Source organism: Pleurodeles waltl, chromosome 6 (genome assembly GCF_031143425.1).
Source record: "Pleurodeles waltl isolate 20211129_DDA chromosome 6, aPleWal1.hap1.20221129, whole genome shotgun sequence".
NCBI classification, from domain to species: domain Eukaryota; kingdom Metazoa; phylum Chordata; class Amphibia; order Caudata; family Salamandridae; genus Pleurodeles; species Pleurodeles waltl.
The window spans coordinates 709,486,260-709,508,989 of record NC_090445.1 but is presented as its reverse complement, the minus strand read 5'-3'; the positions used below and the strand labels follow the sequence as shown (position 1 = coordinate 709,508,989).

Genomic DNA, 22,730 nt, shown 5'->3' with positions numbered 1-22,730 from the left:
GCATGTTTCTGCTTAAGGCTCCTCAGGTACTTTGACATGACTTCTAGGCAGCCCATGAGTGTGATTCCAAAAAATATGTCTTACAATGCATGAAAAAATGATAATTAGTCTCCTGCTTAGCTTTGACGACACCTCTGTATATAGCGTGTTATTACGCAAAATTTCCAATCAGACTGCACTACATACATAATCCCCATATTTGAAGTACACAAGGGCTAAATAAACTTTCAACAAGTAAAGAAGCAGGAGTCCATACCTCTCCACTATTCGCAATGCGAATTATATTGCAAAATGTCACGCTGATGCCATATGTCCTTTCTCTTTCCTGTCAGACCTTAGAATCTCATTAATATCCACACTTAAAAGCTTTGAACTCTGGTAGTTTCCTAATTAGATGATGGAGAAGGAAGACATTAGCACTGAGTTGTTACCAATAACCTCTGAAGACCAAAGGGCAGAACCTGATCTAGCTACCACATAGAGAGCAAAGGAGAAAAAACAACAGATGTAGTCTAAATGCTTTGCATACACTCTTTTGGTCCAAAGTCTCTGTTGTGGTTTCTAGCGATCCACGAAGACGCCTTAAGGTTGGAGCATGAAATACTTGGCAATCTCTGCAGGGTCACCTCCAAACCATTTGTCTTCACCCCTCCTGTTTTGAATTTCTTTATTGGGATTAGAACTCTGTGCACTTTACCTCTACCCAGTGCTAAAGTGTTTGTGCTGCCTCCCTAAAGCATGGTAAAAGTGGCTAACACCTGATTGGCACATTTCATTTACTCATAAGCTTCTAGTGTATTGTAGTGCATCTTCCCAGGCTCTGTAATTCAAATACTACTAGCAGACCTACAGCATACCTTGAGTCACCTACTACAGCAGCCGTTAAAACATGTGTCAGGCCTACCATTGTAGACTGTAGTCTAGTTTCAAACTGCCAGTTTCACCTAGCAGAATAAAAGTGTTCCTTGGTCTAAACCATATTTAATATGTATCTCACACAACTGTTATGTTCTAAACAGCCCATAGGGTAGAGTACAATTTATTAAAAGGCAGGACATGTGTTTTAAGCTTTACATGTCCTGTTAGTGAAGAACTCCTAAATTTGTTTTTTTACTACGGTAAGACTTACCTCTTGCATAGTATTAAATTGGTTCCCATATTAAATTTAGTAAGTGTTAACATGTTATTGTGTACAGGTAGACATATCATATTTGGATTTAAATGGATTGAATTTTAAAATTTGCTTGAATGTTAATGCCAGATTCTAAGTCACAATTCTGAAAATAGCACTTTTATAGAGTTGGCATTTGCTCGTACTAACCATGTCCTGCTGTAGGTGTCCTGGGTCATATGACTATGAATAGTTTAGCTGATGGGGTTTGTGTATTCCCTCCTGACAGTTAGACAATAGTTGACTACACAATAACATGGGACTGACCTGTCCCTGCCCACTTACACAGCAAAGGGATGACTGCAGCACACATGGAAATTAAGCTGACAATAGCTTTTTGTCACCTCAGACTTCCTACATGCTTGACAGGGGAAGGGAAGAACTTTTCAGTACCAGTGTTGGAAAATGGGTTATTGGTAAGGGCAGGTAGGTACCTACACCTAGCAACAAGCCACTAACCTCCACTTAGGTCCAGTTAGGTCTCAGTAAATTAATCCCAGCTCAACCCTTGGTAGCTTGGCAACGAGCGTCAAGGCTTAACTTAGGAGGCAGTGTGTAAAGCATTCAAATATCACAAAACAGTAATTAAATAAAACACAGGAAACAGTTTAAAAATCGAAAACCAATTTATAAAAATAGTTTATATTTTTATCTTTAAAATGACACCAAAACGAATAAAATCGGATAAAGGGAACCGGAGATATGATTTTTTAAAGAATTATTATTTTTCTAGCGCTTAGAAACAAAAAGCGCCAATCGGGTCATCTGGTTGCACCTCGACCGGGGCAAAGTCAAAGTTTCAGGCCGACCGCGATGGAGCCCTGCTCGGCTACAAGTCGCGGGAGGCCTCGGTTAAAAAGTTACCTTCTGACTTAGGCCCTCATTCTGACCTTGGCGGGCGGCGGAGGCCGCCCGCCAAAGTCCCGCCGTCAGGTTACCGTTCCGCGGTCGAAAGACAGCGGCGGTAATTCTGACTTTCCCGCTGGGCTGGCGGGCGGTCGCCTTCAGACCGCCCGCCAGCCCAGCGGGAAAGAGGCTTCCACGATGAAGCCGGCTCGGAATCGAGCCGGCGGAGTGGAAGCTGTGCGACGGGTGCAGTTGCACCCGTCGCGTATTTCACTGTCTGCGCAGCAGACAGTGAAATACATTTAGGGGCCCTCTTACGGGGGCCCCTGCAATGCCCATGCCAGTGGCATGGGCACTGCAGGGGCCCCCAGGGGCCCCGCAACCCCCCCTACCGCCATCCGGATCCCGGTGGTCGGACCGCCAGGATCTGGATGGCGGTAGGGGGGGTCGGAATCCCCTCGGCGGCGCAGCAAGCTGCGCCGCCTTGGAGGATTCAATGGGGCGGCGGTACACTGGCGGGAGCCCGCCAGTGGTGCCGGTCCGACCGCGGCTTTACCGCCGCGGTCGGAATCCCCATTGGAGCACCGCCGGCCTGTCGGCGGTGCTCCCGCGGTCCTCCGCCCTGGCGGTCTTTGACCGCCAGGGTCAGAATGACCGCCTTAGTCTTTATTTTGAAGATTTTCTTCAGCGGGACGAACCTGCCAGTCGAATCCGACCTCCTGGAGCCCTTGTCCGGATACGCGATGCTGGATTCCTCGTGGAGATTTTTACCTTCGGACTTAGTCGTTCTTTCGAGGTGAAAATCCTTCGACCGGGGTAAACCTGGATCTTGATCCGACGTCCATGGAGCCCTTCTCGGATACGATGGCTGGGAGGTCCCGGTCAACTTTTTACCTTCGGACTTAGTCTCTTTTTCAGAGATTTTTCTTTACCGGGACGAACCACCAAGTCAGGCCGGGTCGCGGTTGAGGCAACCCGGCTAGAATTTCCGCGGCGGGTCGGTCCCTCTCTGGAGCTTTTTTACAAGAATTCTCAAATATTCTCCAAACTTCTGGGGCTTCACCCAGATGTTCTTTTAAGGTTCTTTAGGGGTCCACAGCTCACCCCAAGGGTCCAGAAGTTCTGAGATGGTCCTTGGGGGGTGCAGACTTCAACTCCCAGAATGCACCTGGCGCAAACTCATTTTTGGCCACTGGACAGTGGTCAGCTGGTCACTTTTTTCAGGAGTTGGTGCAGGGGACTCTGGATAGCAATTTTTCACCTGTAGCAAACAGGGAGTCCCTCCTTGAACCAGTTGAAGCCAGGCAAAGTCCTTCTTGTGGTGAAGCCCAAGTGTGCAGCTGGTGCAGTCCTTCTGAGTGCAGGTTCCAGGTGCAGGCCAGGGGTCTAGCAGGGCAGTCCTTCTTCTCCTTTAGTTCTTTTCTTGTTGAAATCTGGTAAGGATCTGAGGTGTGGGTGCAGGTCTGCCAGTTTTATCCTTGCTCCTGGGTGAAAAGCAGGGGGGTCCTGGTTCTCCAGTCAGGTACAGGGTCGTCCCCCTGTGATGACCACTTCCTGGGAAGTGTGGCAAAAAATCCATCCCAGAAGGCAACATTCTCTAAAAATCCAACATGGCTGAATCTGATTTTTGGAGGTTACATCTGGCTGAGCCCACCCACTGGTGTGGCTAAAAATCATAAACACACCCCTCTCCTGCCCTCTCCTAATCTAATCAAGGGGGCACCTAATTGTCTGGGGTTGCAGGGTGTGGGGGTGTTGCTGGTTGCTCCAAATGTCCTTCTCTGCCTTTGAAGACCAGTTTGGCAGCCCTCCCCCTTCCTGCCTCACCATCTGCTGAGGGGAGATTCTTTCCCACAGGCACATTCCTTTGTGTGAAGCCAGGCCACTTCACACCTCATCAAGGCAGCTTGGCTAAGCTGCTGCAGGCTGGCCAATCAGAGCACAGCAGCAAAAACAATGCAGGGCTGAAATTGGCAACTTTTTAGGTAAAGTCTATAACTTTTTACCTCAACAAGTTATATTAAATCCAACAACTGGAAGTTGTGGGATTTATTACAACAATTAATTTGATACCAAATTCTTGGTATGCAACATTTAAGGAGACTTTAAAATTTAAAATAAAGTCTCCCCATTCTAGCCTATGAAGGCCATTTACTTCAATGAGGGAAAAACGAATTTGGCTGTTTTTACCTCACCAGGGTTTATAAATCTATTTTTATAAAGTCCCTGCTTATAGTTACATGGCACCCAGCCCTAGGAGCACATAGGGCACACCTTAGGGGTGACTTATATGTAAAAATAAGGTAGTTTAAGAATTTGGAACTACTTTTAATTCCAAAGTCGAATTTGCATATAACTTTAATTTAAAAGCAGCCAGCAAGGCAGGCCTGCCTTTAAAATGACACTGGGCACCTCAGCAGTGCACCTAGGTGTGCACCACCTATGCTGTGGTCCCTAAACCTACATGCCCTACCATATACTAGGGACATATAGGTAGGTTAACTTAGCCAATTATAATTAGCCTAATTTGCATATACATTTTACACAGAGCACAGGCCCTGGGACTGGTTAACAGTACCCAGGGCACCATCAGAGTCAGGAAAACACCAGCAAAAAGTGGAAAATGGGGGCAAAAAGTTAGGGGGCCTCTGCAATCAGCCCTGTTTTCTCACAACCAGATTTAGGGTTAGCCAGGAAGATTCAGCCACTCCATTGGCTGGTACCTCTTATAAATATTGGACTCCCAGAACTGCTGCACAATACACTTCTTGACCTATGGAAGTCTTCAGAAGGGCTGCCCCAACCCCAAGAACAATACTCTACTGCTTAAGGCCAGCTTTGTTCACCAGATAAGTGTCTTGCTGCTTGATGCCTGCCTTGCTTCCCTGACGTTCTGTCCTGGTGTTAGAGGTCTGCTTTGCTGCTTGAACCCATGACTCCCAGAATGACTGCAAGGGCCATTTGGCTGGCTGCCTGTGTGACTTACAGCAACATAACAACCTCCACAGACCTTGACCTCACCTGGCCTCTGCTAGAGTGTGTGCTAACTTCCAAGTGCCCTGCCCCTAAAAGTCTGAAGTGGTAGAATAGGTACTGCTTCTCCCTGAAACTAAAATGTAGGAACGTGTAAATTGTTTCATAAAAAATTGTAGAAGAACTGACTGAAGACCAGGACATACCGGGCAGCAGGTCAGCCAAACTTTACCTGTTACATTCATCCCCACAGCTGCAAAGTACTCTTCAGATTGACAACCGAGCAACAATATGTGGCCTATTAGGGCACGCTTAAGCTACTGCTTCATCTCACTGGAGGTTTTCGAGTTCAAAAATGTTGTCCAAGTCCAAAAATAAAATTCTCACTAGTTCAGTGGCAAAGGACTACCTATTGATTTTAAGAACTTCCTCGGCCTGAGAATCTAACTTCTCCCACTCAGGAATTTTTTCTTGCCATCATCGACGGCTTCACCGAAACTTTGTCCAGAACTCCCTGACAAAGACTCCTCAGCCATAGCCTGCTGCTTTGCCCTGCTGATCTCTACCTTGTCCTGAAAATTTCTTTAAAGTTTCTTCTAAGTTTGAAGGCAATCCAAGACTGCGCCCAATCCACCTTGTGAATCTAACCTGCACGCTGTTGCGCTTTGCCTGAACTTTAGCATTTGCCCTGAATTCATGCACCCCAGATACTCATGGTAGATGCTTTGATAATTTTTAGCACTATTTCTTCCAAAAAGCTTTAAAAATTCATACCTCTGGTTGTACTGATTGTATTTAATTATTTTTAATGTCATTTTATTGATTACAATTATCTCAATTCTTGGCAATTCGTGTTGCAATTTTATTGTGCTGAGTTTTCACTTTATTACTGTTTTTGTTCTGTATAAGGTAAGCCTGGCTGTTTTTGTGCTAAGGTACAAGAGGATTGAGCACAGGTTAATTTAGGGACTTTTGTACTTCACCCTGACATTCATTGTGGTTGTTGCTTAAGAAGAGTTTTAACCCCCTCCATCCAATAAGACAATTTCTTTTAGAGCAGCTGAAGTCAGGCAGATGAATAATAAGAGCTTTTGGAGAATGCATTTAGCATTCCATTATTAGGGCACGAGTGAATGGAATGAGGGGCACACCAAAGGTGTAATGAAGGTGCCTTAAGATAGATGTTCTTGAAATCCTGATGAAAAGGACAGAAGGATTTTAGGAGCTCTAATGAAGGAGGAGCCGTAGAGGATTACCTTCTCTCCTGTGGCCAGTGAACCTAACTCCAGTGCTTAAAATTCAAACAGTCCTACATCTGCCCTGACACTCTGGTCCACTTCATCTCCCAGCAAAGGGAGCTGCTGGGAAGAAGGGTCCCTGAGGGATGTGTAACCTAAAGCTTGTAGATGTACCCTTTCTGGGTTTACATGATAACTCTTGAGTGGGAACTCAGAAAGACAAATGAAAGACTCTTCAATGCAAGCTTGCATTACCCTCGGGTAGAGTGGGCTGAGCTCAGAAGCTGCTATGAGGGAATTTCTATCAAGTACAAATCTCAACAGTGAAACAAGCAGCACAACTAAAACAACACAAAAGTGAGGTCAAAATCAAATTCACTGAAAACTATTTTTTGTTTACTATTTGAAAGTGAATGTAATAAACCACATGGAATGACGATTCCCAAGTGAATAGCATTGTTAGCAAAGAAAAACAAAGGACAAATAGTAGCAGATAGTTGAAAATCTTGTATATTTGAAACATTAATTTAAAGATAGCTCAGAAGTTTAATCCATATATTTTGTAAACCTTCTGGTATTCTTAGTTTAAGGAATCCCTCTTTAATAAAACCACTGAACATACTTATTGATCACTGAAAACAAACTCAAGCAGTTAGATTCAAATGCTTCCAAGTATGTTGGAAAACTCTAAGCATCATGACCAGTTCACTGTGCTTTTTTCTACAGTGCAAATTCCCATCCGACTCCAGAATGGTGGCAGCAGATGCGCTGGCCGTGTTGAGGTCTACTATAACTCCTCCTGGGGGACAGTGTGCGATGACTTGTGGGACCTAAGTGATGCAGAAGTTGTGTGCAGAGAGCTCAGTTGTGGACGGGCAGTTTCTGCTCCTGGCTCTGCCTACTTTGGTCAGGGCAATGGAAGTATTTTTCTGGATGATGTCAACTGCGGGGGCTCAGAGTCCTCCCTATCGGAGTGCAGTCACTCTGGCTGGATGCGACACAACTGTGGCCACCATGAGGACGCTGGGGTCACCTGCTCAGGTAAACTACTCATTTTCTGGACCCAAAGATGTTGCTTCTCTGATGTCAGTGCTTCAGAGGATTTGTTTTTCACCATAGTGATGTTGTCTGCACTCTGCTTTCTATTTGCAGTCCGAATCCACACCTGTCTTTACCTGTACAAGCGTGAATGGCTCAGACAACTCTGTGATATTAAAATGATTCAAAAGTAGAGCCCCAAGAAGACTGACTTTGATTTTTAAGTTGGCCTACCGAATTAGAGAAATCTTCATCTTTTTTCATAATTTCGAGCATACATTTCTTTCCATCTGTCTGACTATCTGTCTCTCTATCTATCTATCTATCTATCTATCTATCTATCTATCTATCTATCTATCTATCTATCTATCTATACACACACACATATATGCATATATAGATATATACACGCACATACATAATGTGAAGTGTGTAGAGGCTATGGCACACAAGATGTGAAGCCTTCATAGGGTTATGATGCTCCCTCAGCTGCCCTCCCCTTCCTCAGTAATGGTAATAAATAGCATACTTTTCTTTACAGAACTGCATATAGGGTGTGTGCTATGCTTTTTTGCCATGCATAGTAGTTGTTGACAAAGGTACACAAATGTATCCACTGGACATGGGGATAAATTAATGCGAAAAAGCAGATCACAATAACTAAGGATATTATGTTAGGCCTTAGTTTTTGCCTTCTGCCAACTGATTCTATAGGGGAAACTTTGATGACTAAAGGATAGTTTTACTTCCTCTGCATAATAGTGTAAAAGTGTTTTTATTACCAAAGGTGCTCCAAAAAACATTGTTTTATTTGGCCAGTTTTCTTTGCAATGGCATGTTAGCAAGGGTTGGATATCCATGAAAAGTGGACGCAGGGTCTGACTTAATGCCAAGTCCTGCATCCCACCTACTCTGTGTGTGTCCAAATGGCGTCCACTGCTGGAGTTGGAAGTATATGGTTAAAAGGGTTGTAAGTCTAGCCCTAACTTCACAAGGTGAGAGGTGATGTGTTTTTGGGCGTACGTTGTTCAAACTGTCAATGACGCTCAATGACTTATAAAACAATTAACTTCAACAGTTTTTAACATTAAAGTTTGTTTATTTGTACTTTTCATTTTTTTGGGGTTAAACAACAGAAACACAACAGCAACTGTGAAATAGCAACTTGGCTAACAAACATATTTTTCTGCATGCCTGCTAGTGTAACAAACCTCTTTTCTTCATCCATGTGCACTCTGTTCTTTAATGAAGATCACCGTCATGCAGCCAAGGCAGTGCAAGCCAATGGCGTTGAAGCATAGATTACCTTCACACTCTTTCTGCTGTAGGATGTCTTATGGTGATGTGCTGGAAAGAGAGATGGCTTTCTGTAATGTGATGGCAGATGCAAATGCAACCTCTTAATAGTCCATTTTGTTTGGCTACAATAAATCACTCTTAACCTCAGGCAATAAAATGCTAGTGCATCAGTGATGTTCCACTGAGAATTTCCCATATCTTCCCGGGCTGCGTTGCTTGTCAAGTAACGTACATGTGACATATTTTGAAGATCACTTTTTCTCTCTATGATGGGTGTTAGATAATTGCCACATGAAACATCTAAAATTACAGTTACAATGATAGACGCCGATGGAGACCTAATCTCTGTGGTCTGATCTTCCCTGGTATCCAGAGCAGCTTCTTCTGGATTTGCTCTGTGCCCTGTTCATTCTCCCCAGAATCCATAGCTGAAGTTGGTAAAATATTTATGTCCCCTAAAAAGGAAGAAGATGAAAACAAATAGTAGATGGTCTCTGTTTTGGTTCACCAGTAAGAAGTAGTGTAGTGATTAGCAATATATGTACAAGAACTACTTGAGAGTGGCATATTCCAGTCACAGAAACCTGAAATCTTTCTAATGGTATTCCTGGATTTATAAAATCCTCTCAATTAGCCAGGAAATGCCAATGAGTTGTTTTATATTTTCCTATCAGCAAAAAGGTCTTACAATATAATAATTGTGTAAGACTGCCACAGCACTGAAGTATTGGGTGAGACTGCCACAGCACTGTAGTATTGTGTTTGTGTGAGTTGCAAGGATTTGCATCTCAAAAAACACAAAAAGTGAAAGGAGCCATTCGATTGGTTAAACAATTCACACTATCTGCAAAATAAGTCAACCACCCTCTGGAAACAATGATGCCACCAAAAAATATAAGAAGGGATCCTTCTTATTAGTTAAACAATGCATTCCACATGCAAACTAATTCCATAGGATCCAGCGATAAGGAACCAATACTTTGGAGTACATCATTTTTCTTTTGTCCATTCAGAAAAACAGGCATACAGACTCATTTCTTTAACAACCTGTCATATGGTCCACTATTCATAAAAAAAGAAGGAAGAGTTTTGGTGTGGCAGATTTCCACACATCCAATTTGCGAAAAGAAGGGCAATGCCTTTAGAGTCTCATGCACTCTATGTGACCAATTGCTACATGGCATGCATTCAAGAGTGTGTTCATTCTCAACAAGTGAATCATAAAATAAATTAGGGATTGCACCCAAAGAAGCACTCTTGGTCATATGTGAGGTTAGTAGAGGGATGAGGAGGAGTAAGAAAAGATCCTGCCACATGATGTGCAATTACAAGTTAAAGAGGACAATGATTAGTGTCTCCAGTTTTTGTCAGTGTTCTGTAACTGGTTTAATAAAATCATGTTTGGAGAAATGAACAATACATGGCTCTCCCTAGCAATGTAGGTGCATATTAAAAATGTCAGAAGGGTTTTTACTAAAGGTTTTTACAAATGAGGAAATTAAAGAAATGTAAAAAAAATATTAAAAAACAGTTTTTGAATAGAAAATTAAACATAAAACGGTTCATTTCAAAAGCAAGAACCATAAAAAAAAAAGAAAATTTAAAAAATATATATTTTGTTGGTTGTGTGCAGGAGCTTGATGTAGGCTGGGTCCTTTTACCCAACCAGCTGTCAAAGGCTCTAGGTTGTATGGAGCGGTAGGAGGGCTAACCTGTGTTGGTTCAGTTGTAGGCAAAGCCAGCACACTGGTTCTATAGCCCAACCCCCTATGCACGGCCTATATGTAGCAGGACTCGGACAGCTGAAGACAGTGGACTGCAGGACCAGGACAGAGGCCCGGACCTGTGGACCACCCTACGTTGCATGGCTCAATGTCATGTACAGCAAGGGTCAGAAGTCTTTAAAAATGTGGTGCAATGCCTGGCTATAGGCCATTTAGCTACAGGCTCTGAGTAGATAATCTACATTAACAGGATACTGTGTGAAGACATATGTCAGGCTAAGCAGTCAACACCTGCTGCACATGACTAAAGGACATGTGCTGTTGGGGTAATCTGCCAAATACATGTATTGTATAGGACTCAGAGGCAGTCTGTACCCTGCAAGTGTCTCCTGAATGGGCTATTGATTACAAACGTACCATGATTATCACAAAGAAAAGAAAACATTTTTTCACGTGGGAAAGAAAGGAAACAGACCATTATGTTAATTAATTATGACTCCAGCTACACCCAGAAATAAAACCTTTATGTGTCACAAAGCAAGATGGGAAAATACAATAGCCATTTTAAAATTCAGGGCTACATAACTATGGTAAATCTAAACATAAATATACTTTTTCTGCTACAAGATAAATTGCTGATGATGTCACGCCCTTGGATTTGGGAAATCTTCAGCTGGTCAAAGCTTAGTTCAGGCTGCCAGATGCTTCCCAGACACTCATCATTTTTTGCAAAACTGAGGGGAGGCAGAGCCCCTCTGCCCAAAATAATGGGTCTCCCATGCAGGCTGATATCCCTGTTCACACTTCTATTTCCACAACATTTACTAACAGAGGCTAGAATGGAACTGTGCTCCTAGAGGTGAAAGGCTCAAATCATATGACATAATTTATCTGGAGCCCCTATGGTTCAGTTATAAAGAGTGCTAATTCTGACTTTTCCTTTCTTGTAGATGCCAACTTAACATCAACAACAGGTATGAGCTACAGTTCATTCACTGCTGTGTGGTCTGCATGAGCCATCTTGAGCACTTACACAATGTACTTTTCTCTTCTTTCCCAGCTACAACCCATGTTTCTAGAAGTACATATCCCACAGGTAGGACAGTTTGTGTTAACATAAGTGTTTACAATGTGGAAATGTGCTTAAAAGATGCTGGTGTCTTAACGTTTCACCAAATACCAAAGCAATGTCAATGTTTCAGTCTGTAATTTCACTTGTGAAGTCATAACAGCAACACATCCATTAAGGTATCTTTATGAGTAAATAGAACACTCCAGACTTTTCTGGTTTTGGGATTCTGTATTCAGACAATATGAGGTAGGTCGGGTATAAGCCCCTACTATAACCTGTGAATTCCTATTTGATATGTTAGTATTACAATGGTGACCGGTAACAGGACAATCCTTGAATATCCTAATCTATTGCTGGCCAAAAACAAATTACATTTTTCAAAACAGTTTTTCAAAGCAGGCCTACCCTGGTGTTTAAATGTTTAATTATTGCATGCCTAGGTGGCAAAGGTCCCATCTGAAAAGCACAGAAACCTTCATTACTTGTATTTGTGTTTAAGAAAAGAAGCTTCTCATGCTGTCCTCAGCAAATCACTGGAATCCCAATATTTTGGCGAAAGAGACACAAGTCAGGCCACGGGTATTACCTCTCCCACTCATTGTCCAATATGAGTACTTTTAACCGATCCAGACATTTTTTATTTGTTTCCCCTGCTTTTCTAATTCTACATAATTCCTTAGATTGGAGCGTTATCATTTAATATGCTTTTAAAACAAAAGGCATGAAGTGATCACATTGCATGAATTTTCTTGTCTTTTGAATTTAAAGCATTCGATGATCTCAATGCATGTTTCTGCTTAAGGCTCCTCAGGTACTTTGACATGACTTCTAGGCAGCCCATGAGTGTGATTCCAAAAGATATGTCTTACAATGCATGAAAAAATTAGTCTCCTGCTTAGCTTTGACGACACCTCTGTATATAGCGTGTTATTATGCAAAATTTCCAATCAGACTGCACTACATACATAATCCCCATATTTGAAGTACACAAGGGCTAAATAAACTTTCAACAAGTAAAGAAGCAGGAGTCCATACCTCTCCACTATTCGCAATGCGAATTATATTGCAAAATGTTACGCTGCTGCCATATGTCCTTTCTCTTTCCTGTCAGACCTTAGAATCTCATTAATGTCCACACTTAAAAGCTTTGAACTCTGGTAGTTTCCTAATTAGATGATGGAGAAGGAAGACATTAGCACTGAGTTGTTACCAATAACCTCTGAAGACCAAAGGGCAGAACCTGATCTAGCTACCACATAGAGAGCAAAGGAGAAACAACAGATGTAGTCTAAATGCTTTGCATACACTCTTTTGGTCCAAAGTCTCTGTTGTGGTTTCTAGCGATCCACGAAGACGCCTTGAGGTTGGAACATGAAGGACTTGGCAATCTCTGCAGGGTCACCTCCAAACCATTTGTCTTCACCCCTCCTGTTTTGAATTTCTTTATTGGGATTAGAACTCTGTGCACTTTACCTCTACCCAGTGCTAAAGTGTTTGTGCTGCCTCCCTAAAGCATGGTAAAAGTGGCTAACACCTGATTGGCACATTTCATTTACTCATAAGCTTCTAGTGTATTGTAGTGCATCTTCCCAGGCTCTGTAATTCAAATACTACTAGCAAACCTACAGCATACCTTGAGTCACCTACTACAGCAGCCGTTAAAACATGTGTCAGGCCTACCATTGTAGACTGTAGTCTAGTTTCAAACTGCCAGTTTCACCTAGCAGAATAAAAGTTTTCCTTGGTCTAAACCATATTTAATACGTATCTCACACAAACGTTAGGTTCTAAACAGCCCATAGGGTAGAGTACAATTTATTAAAAGGCAGGACATGTGTTTTAAGCTTTACATGTCCTGTTATTGAAGAACTCCTAAAGTTGTTTTTTACTACGGTAAGACTTACCTCTTGCATAGTATGACATTGGTTTCCATATTACATTTAGTAAGTGTTAACATTTTATTGTGTACAGGTAGACATACCATATTTGGATTTAAATTGATTGTATTTTAAAATTTGCTTGAATGTTAATGCCAGATTCTAAGTCACAATTCTGAAAATAGCACTTTTATAGAGTTGGCATTTGCTCGTACTAACCATGTCCTGCTGTAGGTGTCCTGGGTCATATGACTATGAATAGTTTAGCTGATGGGGTTTGTGTATTCCCGCCTGACAGTTGGACAATAGGTGACTACACAATAACATGGGACTGACCTGTCCCTGCCCACTTACATAGCAAAGGGATGACTGCAGCACACATAGAAATTAAGCTGACAATAGCTTTTTGTCACCTCAGACTTCCTAGATGCTCGGCAGGGGAAGGGAAGAACTTTTCAGTACCAGATTTAGGGTTAGCCGGGAAGATTCAACCACTCCATTGGATGGTACCCCTTATAAATATTGGACTCTCAGAACTGCTGCACAATACACTTCTTGACCTATGGAAGTCTTCAGAAGGGCTGCCCCAACCCCAATAACAATACTCTACTGCTTAAGGCCAGCTTTGTTCACCAGATAAGTGTCTTGCTGCTTGATGCCTGCCTTGCTTCCCTGATGTTCTGTCCTGGTGTTAGAGGCCTGCTTTGCTGCTTGAACCCATGACTCCCAGAATGACTGCAAGGGCTATTTGGCTGGCTTCCTGTGTGATTTACAGCAACATAACAACCTCCAGAGACCTTGAACCCACCTGGCCTCTGCTAGAGTGTGTGCTAACTCCCAAGTGCCCTGCCCCTAAAAGTCTGGAAGTGGTAGAATAGGTACTGCTTCTCCCTAAAACTAAAATGTAGGAACCTGTAAATTGTTTCATAAAAAATTGTAGAAGAACTGACTAATGACAAGGACATACCGGGCAGCAGGTAAGCCAAACTTTACCTGTTACATTCATCCCCACAGCTGCAAAGTACTCTTCAGAATGACAACCGAACAACAATATGTGGCCTATTAGGGCACGCTTAAGCTACTGCTTCATCTCACTGGAGGTTTTCGAGTTCAAAAATGTTGTCCAAGTCCAAAAATAAAATTCTCACTAGTTCAGTGGCAAAGGACTACCTATTGATTTTAGGAACTTCCTCGGCCTGAGAATCTAACTTCTCCCACTGTGGAATTTTTTCTTGCCATCATCGATGGCTTCACGGAAACTTCATCCAGCACTCCCGACAAAGACTCCTCAGCCATAGCCTGCTGCCTTGCCCTGCTGAACTCTACCTTGTCCTGAATATTTCTTTGAAGTTTCTTCTAAGTTTGAAGGCAATCCAAGACTGTGCCCAATCCACCTTGTGAATCGAACCTGCACACTGTTGCGCTTTGCCTGAACTTTAGCTTTTGACCTGAATTCATGCACCCCAGATACTCATGGTAGATGCTTTGATAATTTTTAGCACTATTTCTTCCAAAAAGCTTTAAACATTCATACCTCTGGTTGTACTGATTGTATTTTATTACTTATAATGTCATTTTATTGCTTACAATTATCTCAATTCTTGGCAATTCGTGTTTCAATTTTCTTGTGCTCAGTTTTCACTTTATTACTGTTTTTGTTCTGCATAATGTAAGCCTGGCTGCTTTTGTGCTAAGGTAGAAGAGGATTGAGCACAGGTTAATTTAGGGACTTTTGTACTTCACCCTCACATGCATTGTAGTTGTTGCTTAAGAAGAGTTTTCACCCCCTCCATCCAATAAGACAATTTCTTTTAGAGCAGATGAAGGCAGGCAGATGAATTATAAGAGCTTTTGGAGAATGCATTTAGTGTTCCATTATTGGGGCATGAGTGAATGGAATGAGGGGCACACCAAAGGTGTAATGAAGGTGCCTTAAGATAGATGTCCTTGAGATCCTGATGAAAAGGACAGAAGGATTTTAGGAGCTCTAATGAAGGAGGAGCTGTAGATAATTACCTTCACTCCTGTGGCCAGTGAACCTAACTCCAGTGCTTAAAAGTCAAACAGTCCTACATCTGCCCTGACCCTCTGGTCCACTTCATCTCCCAGCAAAGGGAGCTTCTGGAAAGGAGGGTCCCTCAGGGATGTGTAACCTAAAGCTTGTAGATGTGCCATTTCTGGGTTTACATTACAACTCTTAAGTGGGAACTCAGAAAGGCAAATGAAAGACTCTTCAATGCAAGCTTGCCTTACTCTCGGGTAGAGTGGGCTGAGCTCAGAAGCTGCTATGAGGGAATTCCTATCAAGTACAAATCTCAACAGTGAAGCAAGCAGCACAACTAAAACAACACAAAAGTGAGGTCAAAATCAAATTCACTGAAAACTATTTTTTGTTTACTATTTGAAAGTGAATGTAATAAACCACATGGAATGACGATTCCCAAGTGAATAGCATTTTTAGCAAAGAAAAAGAAAAGACAAATAGTAGCAGATAGTTGCAAAACTGTACATTTGAAACATTAATTTAAAGATAGTTCAGAAGTTTAATCCATATATTTTGTAAACCTTCTGGTATTCTTAGTTTAAGGAATCCCTCTTTAATAAAACCACTGAACATACTTATTGATCACTGAAAACAAACTCAAGCAGTTAGACCCAAATGCTTCCAAGTATGTTGGAAAACTCTAAACATCATGACCAGTTCACTGTGCTTTTTTCTACAGTGCGAATTCCCATCCGACTCCAGAATGGTGGCAGCAGATGCGCGGGCCGCGTTGAGGTCTACTATAACTCCTCCTGGGGGACAGTGTGCGATGACTTGTGGGACCTAAGTGATGCAGAAGTTGTGTGCAGAGAGCTCAGTTGTGGAGGGGCAGTTTCTGCTCCTGGCTCTGCCTACTTTGGTCAGGGCAATGGAAGCATTTTTCTGGATGATGTCAACTGCAGGGGCTCAGAGTCTTCCCTGTCGGAGTGCAGTCACTCTGGCTGGATGCGACACAACTGTGGCCACCATGAGGACGCTGGGGTCACCTGCTCAGGTAAACTACTAATTTTCTGGACCCAAAGATTTTGCTTCTCTGATGTCAGTGCTTCAGATGATTTGTTTCTCACCATAGTGATGTTGTCTGCACTCTGCTTTCTATTTGCAGTCAGAATCCGCACCTGTCTTTACCTGTACAAGCGTGAATGGCTCAGAGAACTCTGTGATATTAAAATGATTCAAAATAGAGCCCCTAGAAGATCGATTTCGATTTTTAAGTTGGCCTACCGAATTAGAGAAATCTTCATATTTCTCATAATTTCAAACATACATTTCTTTCCATCTGTCTATCTGTCTGTCTGTCTATCTATCTATCTATCTATCTATCTATCTATCTATACACGCACACATAAACGTATATATAGATATATACACACATATACACAATGTGAAGTGTGTAATATGCTATTTATTGTGTGGGGAGAGGCTATGGCACACAAGATGTGAAGCATTCAGAGGGTTATGATGCTCCCTCAGCTGCCCTCCCCTCCCTCAGTAATGGTTATAAATAGCAAACTTTTCTCTACAGAACTGCATATAGGGTGTGTGCTATGCTATTTAGCCATGCATAGCAGTTATTGACAAAGGTACACAAATGTATACATTGGACATGGGGATAAATTCATGCGAAAAAGCAGATCACAATAACTCAGGATATTATGTTAGGCCTTAGTTTTTGCCTTCTGCCAACTGATTCTATAGGGGAATCTTTGATGACCAAAGGATAGTTTTAATTCCTCTGTATAATAGTGTAAAAGTGTTTTTATTACTAAACGTGCTCCAAAATACATTTTTTATTTGGCCACTTATCTTTGCAATGGCATGGTAGCAAGGGTTGGATATACATGAAAAGTAGACGCAGGTTCTGACTTAATGCCAAGTCCTGCGTCCCACATGCTCTGTGTGCGTACAAATGCCGTCCACTGCTGGAGTTGGAAGTATATGGTTAAAAGGGTGCTGAGTCTACCCCTAACTTCACAAGGTGAGAGGTGATGTGCTTTTGGGAGTACATTGTTCAAACTGTCATTGACGCTCAATGACTTATAAAACAATTAACTGAAACGGTTTTTAACTATAAAAGTTTGTTTATTTGTACTTTTCATTTTTTGGGTGTAAAGAACAAAAACACAACAGCAAATGTGAAATAGCAACTTGGCTAACAAACATATATTTCTGCATGCCTGCTAGTGTAACAAACCTCTTTTTCTTCATCCATGTGCGCTCTGTTCTTTAATGAAGATCACCGTCATGCAGCCAAGGCAGTGCAAGCCAATGGAGGTGAAGCATAGATGACCTTCACACTCTTTCTGCTGTAGGATGTCTTATGGTAATGTGCTGGAAAGAGAGATGGCTTTCTGTAATGTGATGGCAGATGCAAATGCAACCTCTTAATCGTCCATTTTGTTTGGCTACAATAAATCACTCTTAACCTCAGCCAATAAAATGCTAGTGCATCAGTGATGTTCCAATGAGAATTTCACATATCTTCCTGGGCTGCGTTGCTTGTCAAGTAACATACATGTGACATATTTTGAAGATAACTTTTTCTCTACAGGATGGGTGTTAGATAATTGCCACATGAAACATTTAAAATTACAGTTACAATGATAGACGCCGATGGAGACCTAATCTCTGTGGTCTGATCTTCCCTGGTATCTAGAGCAGCTTCCTCTGGATTTGCTCTGTGCCCTGTTCATTCTTCCAAGAATCCATAGCTGAAGTTGCTAAAATGCTTATGTCCCCTAGAAAAGTAAGAAGATGAAAACAAATAGTAGATGGTCTCTGTTGTGGTTCTCCAGTAGGAAGTAGTGTAGTGATTATCAATATATGTACAAGAACTACTTGAGAGTGGCATATTCCAGTCACAGAAACCTGAAATCTTTCTAATGGTATCCCTGGATTTACAAATCCTCCTAATTAGCCGGGAAATGCCAATGAGTTGTTTTATATTTTCCTATCAGCAAAAAGGTCTTAAAATATAATAATTGTGTAAGACTGCCACAGCACTGAAGTATTGTGTGAGACTGCCACAGCACTGTAGTATTGTGTTTGTGTGAGTTGCAAGGATTTGCATCACAAAAAATACAAAAAATGAAATTAGCCATTCCATTGGTTAAACAATCCACACTATCTGCAAAATAAGCCAACCACCCTGTGGAAACAATAATGCCACCAAAAAAGACAAGAAGGGATCCTTCTTATTAGTTAAACAATGCATTCCACATGCAAACTAATCCCACAGGATCCAGAGATAAGGAACCAATACTTTGGAGTACATAATTTTTCTTTTGTCCATTCAGAAATACAGGCATACAGACTCATTTCTTTAACAACCTGTCATATGGTCCACTACTCATCAAAAAAAAATGCGAGAGTTTTGGTGTGGAAGATTTCCACACATCCAATTTGCGAAAAGAAGGGCAATGCCTTTAGAATCTCATGCACTCTATGTGACCAATTGCTACATGGCATGCATTCAAGGGTGTGTTCATTCTCAACAAGTGAATCATTAAATAAATTAGGGATTGCATCCAAAGAAGCACTTTTGGTCAGATAAGCGAGGCTAGTAGAGGGATGAGGAGGAGTAAGAAAATACCCTGCCACAAGATGTGCAATTACAAGTCAAAGAGGACAATGATTGATGTCTCCAGTTTTTGTGAGTGTTCTGTAACTGGTTTAATAAAATAATGTTTGGAGAAATGAACAAAAAAAGGGCACTCCCTAGCAATGTAGGTGCATAATAAAAATGTCAGAAAGGTTTTTACTAAAGGTTTTTACAAATGAGGAAATTAAAGAAATGTAAAAAAAATACTAAAAAACAGTTTTTGAAAAAGAAAAGAAAAGTAAACATAAAACGGTTCATTTCAAAAGAAAGAACCATAAAAAATATATATATATTTTGTTGGTTGTGTGCAGGAGCTTAGTGTAGGCTGGATCCTTTTACCCAACCAGCTGCACAAGGCTCTAGGTTGTATGGAGCGGTAGGAGGGCCAACCTGTGTTGGTTCAGTTGTAGGCAAAGCCAGCACACTGGTTCTATAGCCCAACCCCCTGTGCACAGCTTATATGTACCAGGACTTGGACAGGTGAAGACAGTGGACTGCAGGACCAAGACAGAGGCCAGGACCTGTGGACCACCCTACGTTGCATGGCTCAAGGTCATGTACAGCTAGGGTCAGAAGTCTTTAAAAATGTGGTGCGATGCCTGGCCATAGGCCATTTAGCTACAGGCTCTGAGTAGATAACCTACATTAACAGGATACTGTGTGATGACATATGTCAGGCTCAGCAGTCAACACCTGCTGCACATGACTAAAGGACATGTGCTGTTGGGGTAATCTGCCAAATACATGTACTGTATAGGACTCAGAGGCAGTCTGTACCCTGCAAGTGTCTCCTGAATGGGCTATTGAATACAAACGTACCATGATTATCACAAAGAAAAGAAAACATTTTTTTCACGGTTGAAATAAAGGAAACAGACCATTATGTTCATTAAGTATGACTCCAGCTACACCTAGAAATAAAACCTTTACGTGTCTCAAAGCAAGATGGCAAAATACAGTAGCCATTTTAAAATTCAGGGCTACATAACTATGGAAAATCTAAACATAAATATACTTTTTGTGCTCCAAGATAAATTGCTGATGATGCCACGCCCTTGGATTTGAGAAATCTTCAGCTGGTCAAAGCATTGTTCAGGCTGCCAGATGCCAGCGCATGTAGCACATTTAAAGTGCCTGGCTGCCATACCCTAATATATAGGGTGTTTGTTAGGCTGACCTTTGCTCAGCTTCCCAGACACTCACCATTTTTTGCAAAACTGAGGGGAGGCAGAGCCCCTCTGCCCAAAATAATGGGTCTCCCCTGCAGGCTGATATCCCTGTTCACACTTCTATTTCCACAACATTCACTAACAGAGGCTAGAATGGAACTGTGCTCCTAGAGGTGAAAGGCTCAAATCATATGACATAATTTATCTGGAGCCCCTATGGTTCAGTTATAAAGAGTGCTAATTCTGAGTTTTCCTTTCTTGTAGATGCCATTCCAACATCAACAACAGGTATGAGCTTCAGTTCATTCACTGATGTGTGGCCAGCGTGAGCCTTTTTGAGCACTTACACAATGTTCTTTTCTCTTCTTTCCCAGCTCCAACCCATGCTTCTGGGAGTACATATCCCACAGGTAGGACATTTTGTGTTAACATTAGTGTGTCCAATGTGAAAATGTGCTTTAAGTGTGCTGGTGTCTTAAATGTTTCTCACAATGTTTAAATGTCAAATGAAATGTTCAGGAGCAGGCTGATTTGATATTGGCCAGCTCAAGTTCTCTGTTTCTTGTGACAAGTATGAAAAAATGTACCAATACTGCTGCTATTGTCTTGTTATTATATGATCTCACACAATGAACACATTCAAAAACATTTTTCTTTTTTAAATCTTTGATAATTTAGGTACTACATGGAAGATAACTTCTGGTAAGCATGTAGCCACGATTATGGATAATGACTAAGAGCCTGATTTAGACATTGGCAGACAGGGTACTCCTTTGCAAAAGTGACATAGCAGATTGTCTGCCAACCACTCGGTCTACCTGCCTCATTTAAAGATGGATGAACCTTTAGTTTTTCATTGACTGAGCCCCTATTGGCTCCTTAATGTAAAACTTCTTCTGACAGTCCAACAGAATACAGACTGCTAAAGAAAGGACACTACGGTGCATTCCATATTTTGTGTGGATGGTGTAATGTCTTTTTGTTTGCCTGTAACCTCCAGGAAAGCCCTGGCAGTGAGGGACAGAAAAAATGACCCCCACAGCCTTGTACATTGAAATAAACCACTTTGACAAAGACTTTTTTCAGTGTGTACAGATGCCTGCTGGGCCGATGGTCATCTCCAGATTTGACTAGTGATAGTTCTTCGGGGTGGTTCAGGTAATGTCCTCTGACTCCCTGATAGACAGAGTATACAGTCCATCAAACCATAAAGCAGGCCTTAAGTCTGAAGCTGCATCAAACAAAAATCTTTAGCGTTGTACATTTCCTCGCTGTGTCTCTTTTTATTACTTCTCCATTATATCTCTTGGCTTAAATGTATCAGGTATGGCATTTTCACAACTTCCTTTGAGGATCTAAAGTGTGTGCTAACCATAGTGTCTAAATAGCTTCTAGCACCATTTGTCTGTGGTGGGAAGATCCATTTCGGTTTACTTTGAGTGAAAAAACAGATCTTTGGTCTCCGAAGAGGGGCTGGGGAGACTACAGTGCATGGTAAAGAGACAGAAAGGAACAAAATAGCTCACAGAGCTAATACAAAGATTGTTGAGGAGAACGCTCAAATAAGTTACATACCTCAACTGTGGTTACATTTCTGAAGGTCAAACCTGGTGAAACTTAATGAGAAGAAATCAAAGGGTATTTGCTGTACCATGGGAATTATGGTGCGTTAAATGCCAAAATCTTCAAGTTATGCCCCACAAACTCTTACTAAGCGTTATTTATCACACCTGCTAAATAACATACCCTGTTGTCATTATTTATCAGGTGCAATTAAATGCAATCTAAACTGGTAACCCTGCCCTTTAGAGGTTTTCAGAAACACACAATACAAGAGGGATTGGCTTGAGGGAGGATCATAGTACAAGAACAAGCATTTTTAATGCAACAGGTCTCACATTTTCTTGAGTAAGAGCTATTGGCATTCTAAATTCATGACTGGACTTTTCTTGCCACATAAATTGTTCAGCGCTGGCTACTAATTTAATCTTTTCCAGAGGCCCAGCATTTAACTAAAGCACTTCCATTTACCTTCTTCCTCATTTTTAAAACGTATATAATTATCACAAAAACCTTTATCAGAAATAAACTTTTGGCATTAGAGTGTAATGCCCAAAACACCATAACAAAAATATCATTTGGGACTGATTGGAGGGTGAAAGGAAAGAGGGAGTTAGGAGTAAAGATGGAGAGGACAGGTGGGGTAGTAATAGTGTCATGGGCCCTGGGGCAAGAAAGGGAAATGATTGACAGGAAGTTCGGTAGGAAAACAGAGCAGTAATTAGAGTTGAGTGATGTCCGTAATTCTCTGGGCCCTGGTGCCACTGCACTTGTTGCTCCATTGATAACTAAGCCTCAGGAGAGAAAGCAGATGAGGCAGAAAAAGGCGAACGGAATACAACAGACAAAATGAAGAAAGAGTAGGGGGTTGCAAAGAAATAAAGAAAGTAGGGAAAGAAATAATGAAAAAATGAAAGCACAACTAAGAGAAAAAATAGAGCAAACGTGTGAGACAAAAAAAAGGGAAGGAAGCTAGCAAACAAAAGAAAAAAGAGAAAAATGAACGTTGGAGAAAAAAAGAGAGATGGTGAGAGCAACAAGCAGCGAAAAAACAACGGTATGTATGTACTGACACATTTCCCAAAGACACAGAATGGAAAAACCACTTTGACACTTTG

At 41.6% G+C, this 22,730-nt stretch overlaps 1 protein-coding gene across 1 annotated transcript in view; it reads left to right on the top strand.

Annotated features, from left to right (window-relative positions):
- The window catches only part of DMBT1 (deleted in malignant brain tumors 1), a 624,760-nt gene that overhangs the window by 311,967 nt on the left and 290,063 nt on the right, over window positions 1-22,730 (top strand). The window contains exons 53-59 of the mRNA XM_069239169.1: window positions 6,955-7,269; window positions 11,240-11,263; window positions 11,350-11,385; window positions 15,962-16,276; window positions 20,317-20,340; window positions 20,427-20,462; window positions 20,731-20,754. Of these exons, the coding sequence (XP_069095270.1) occupies window positions 6,955-7,269; window positions 11,240-11,263; window positions 11,350-11,385; window positions 15,962-16,276; window positions 20,317-20,340; window positions 20,427-20,462; window positions 20,731-20,754 (774 nt within the window). The remainder of the gene's footprint in view (window positions 1-6,954; window positions 7,270-11,239; window positions 11,264-11,349; window positions 11,386-15,961; window positions 16,277-20,316; window positions 20,341-20,426; window positions 20,463-20,730; window positions 20,755-22,730) is intronic.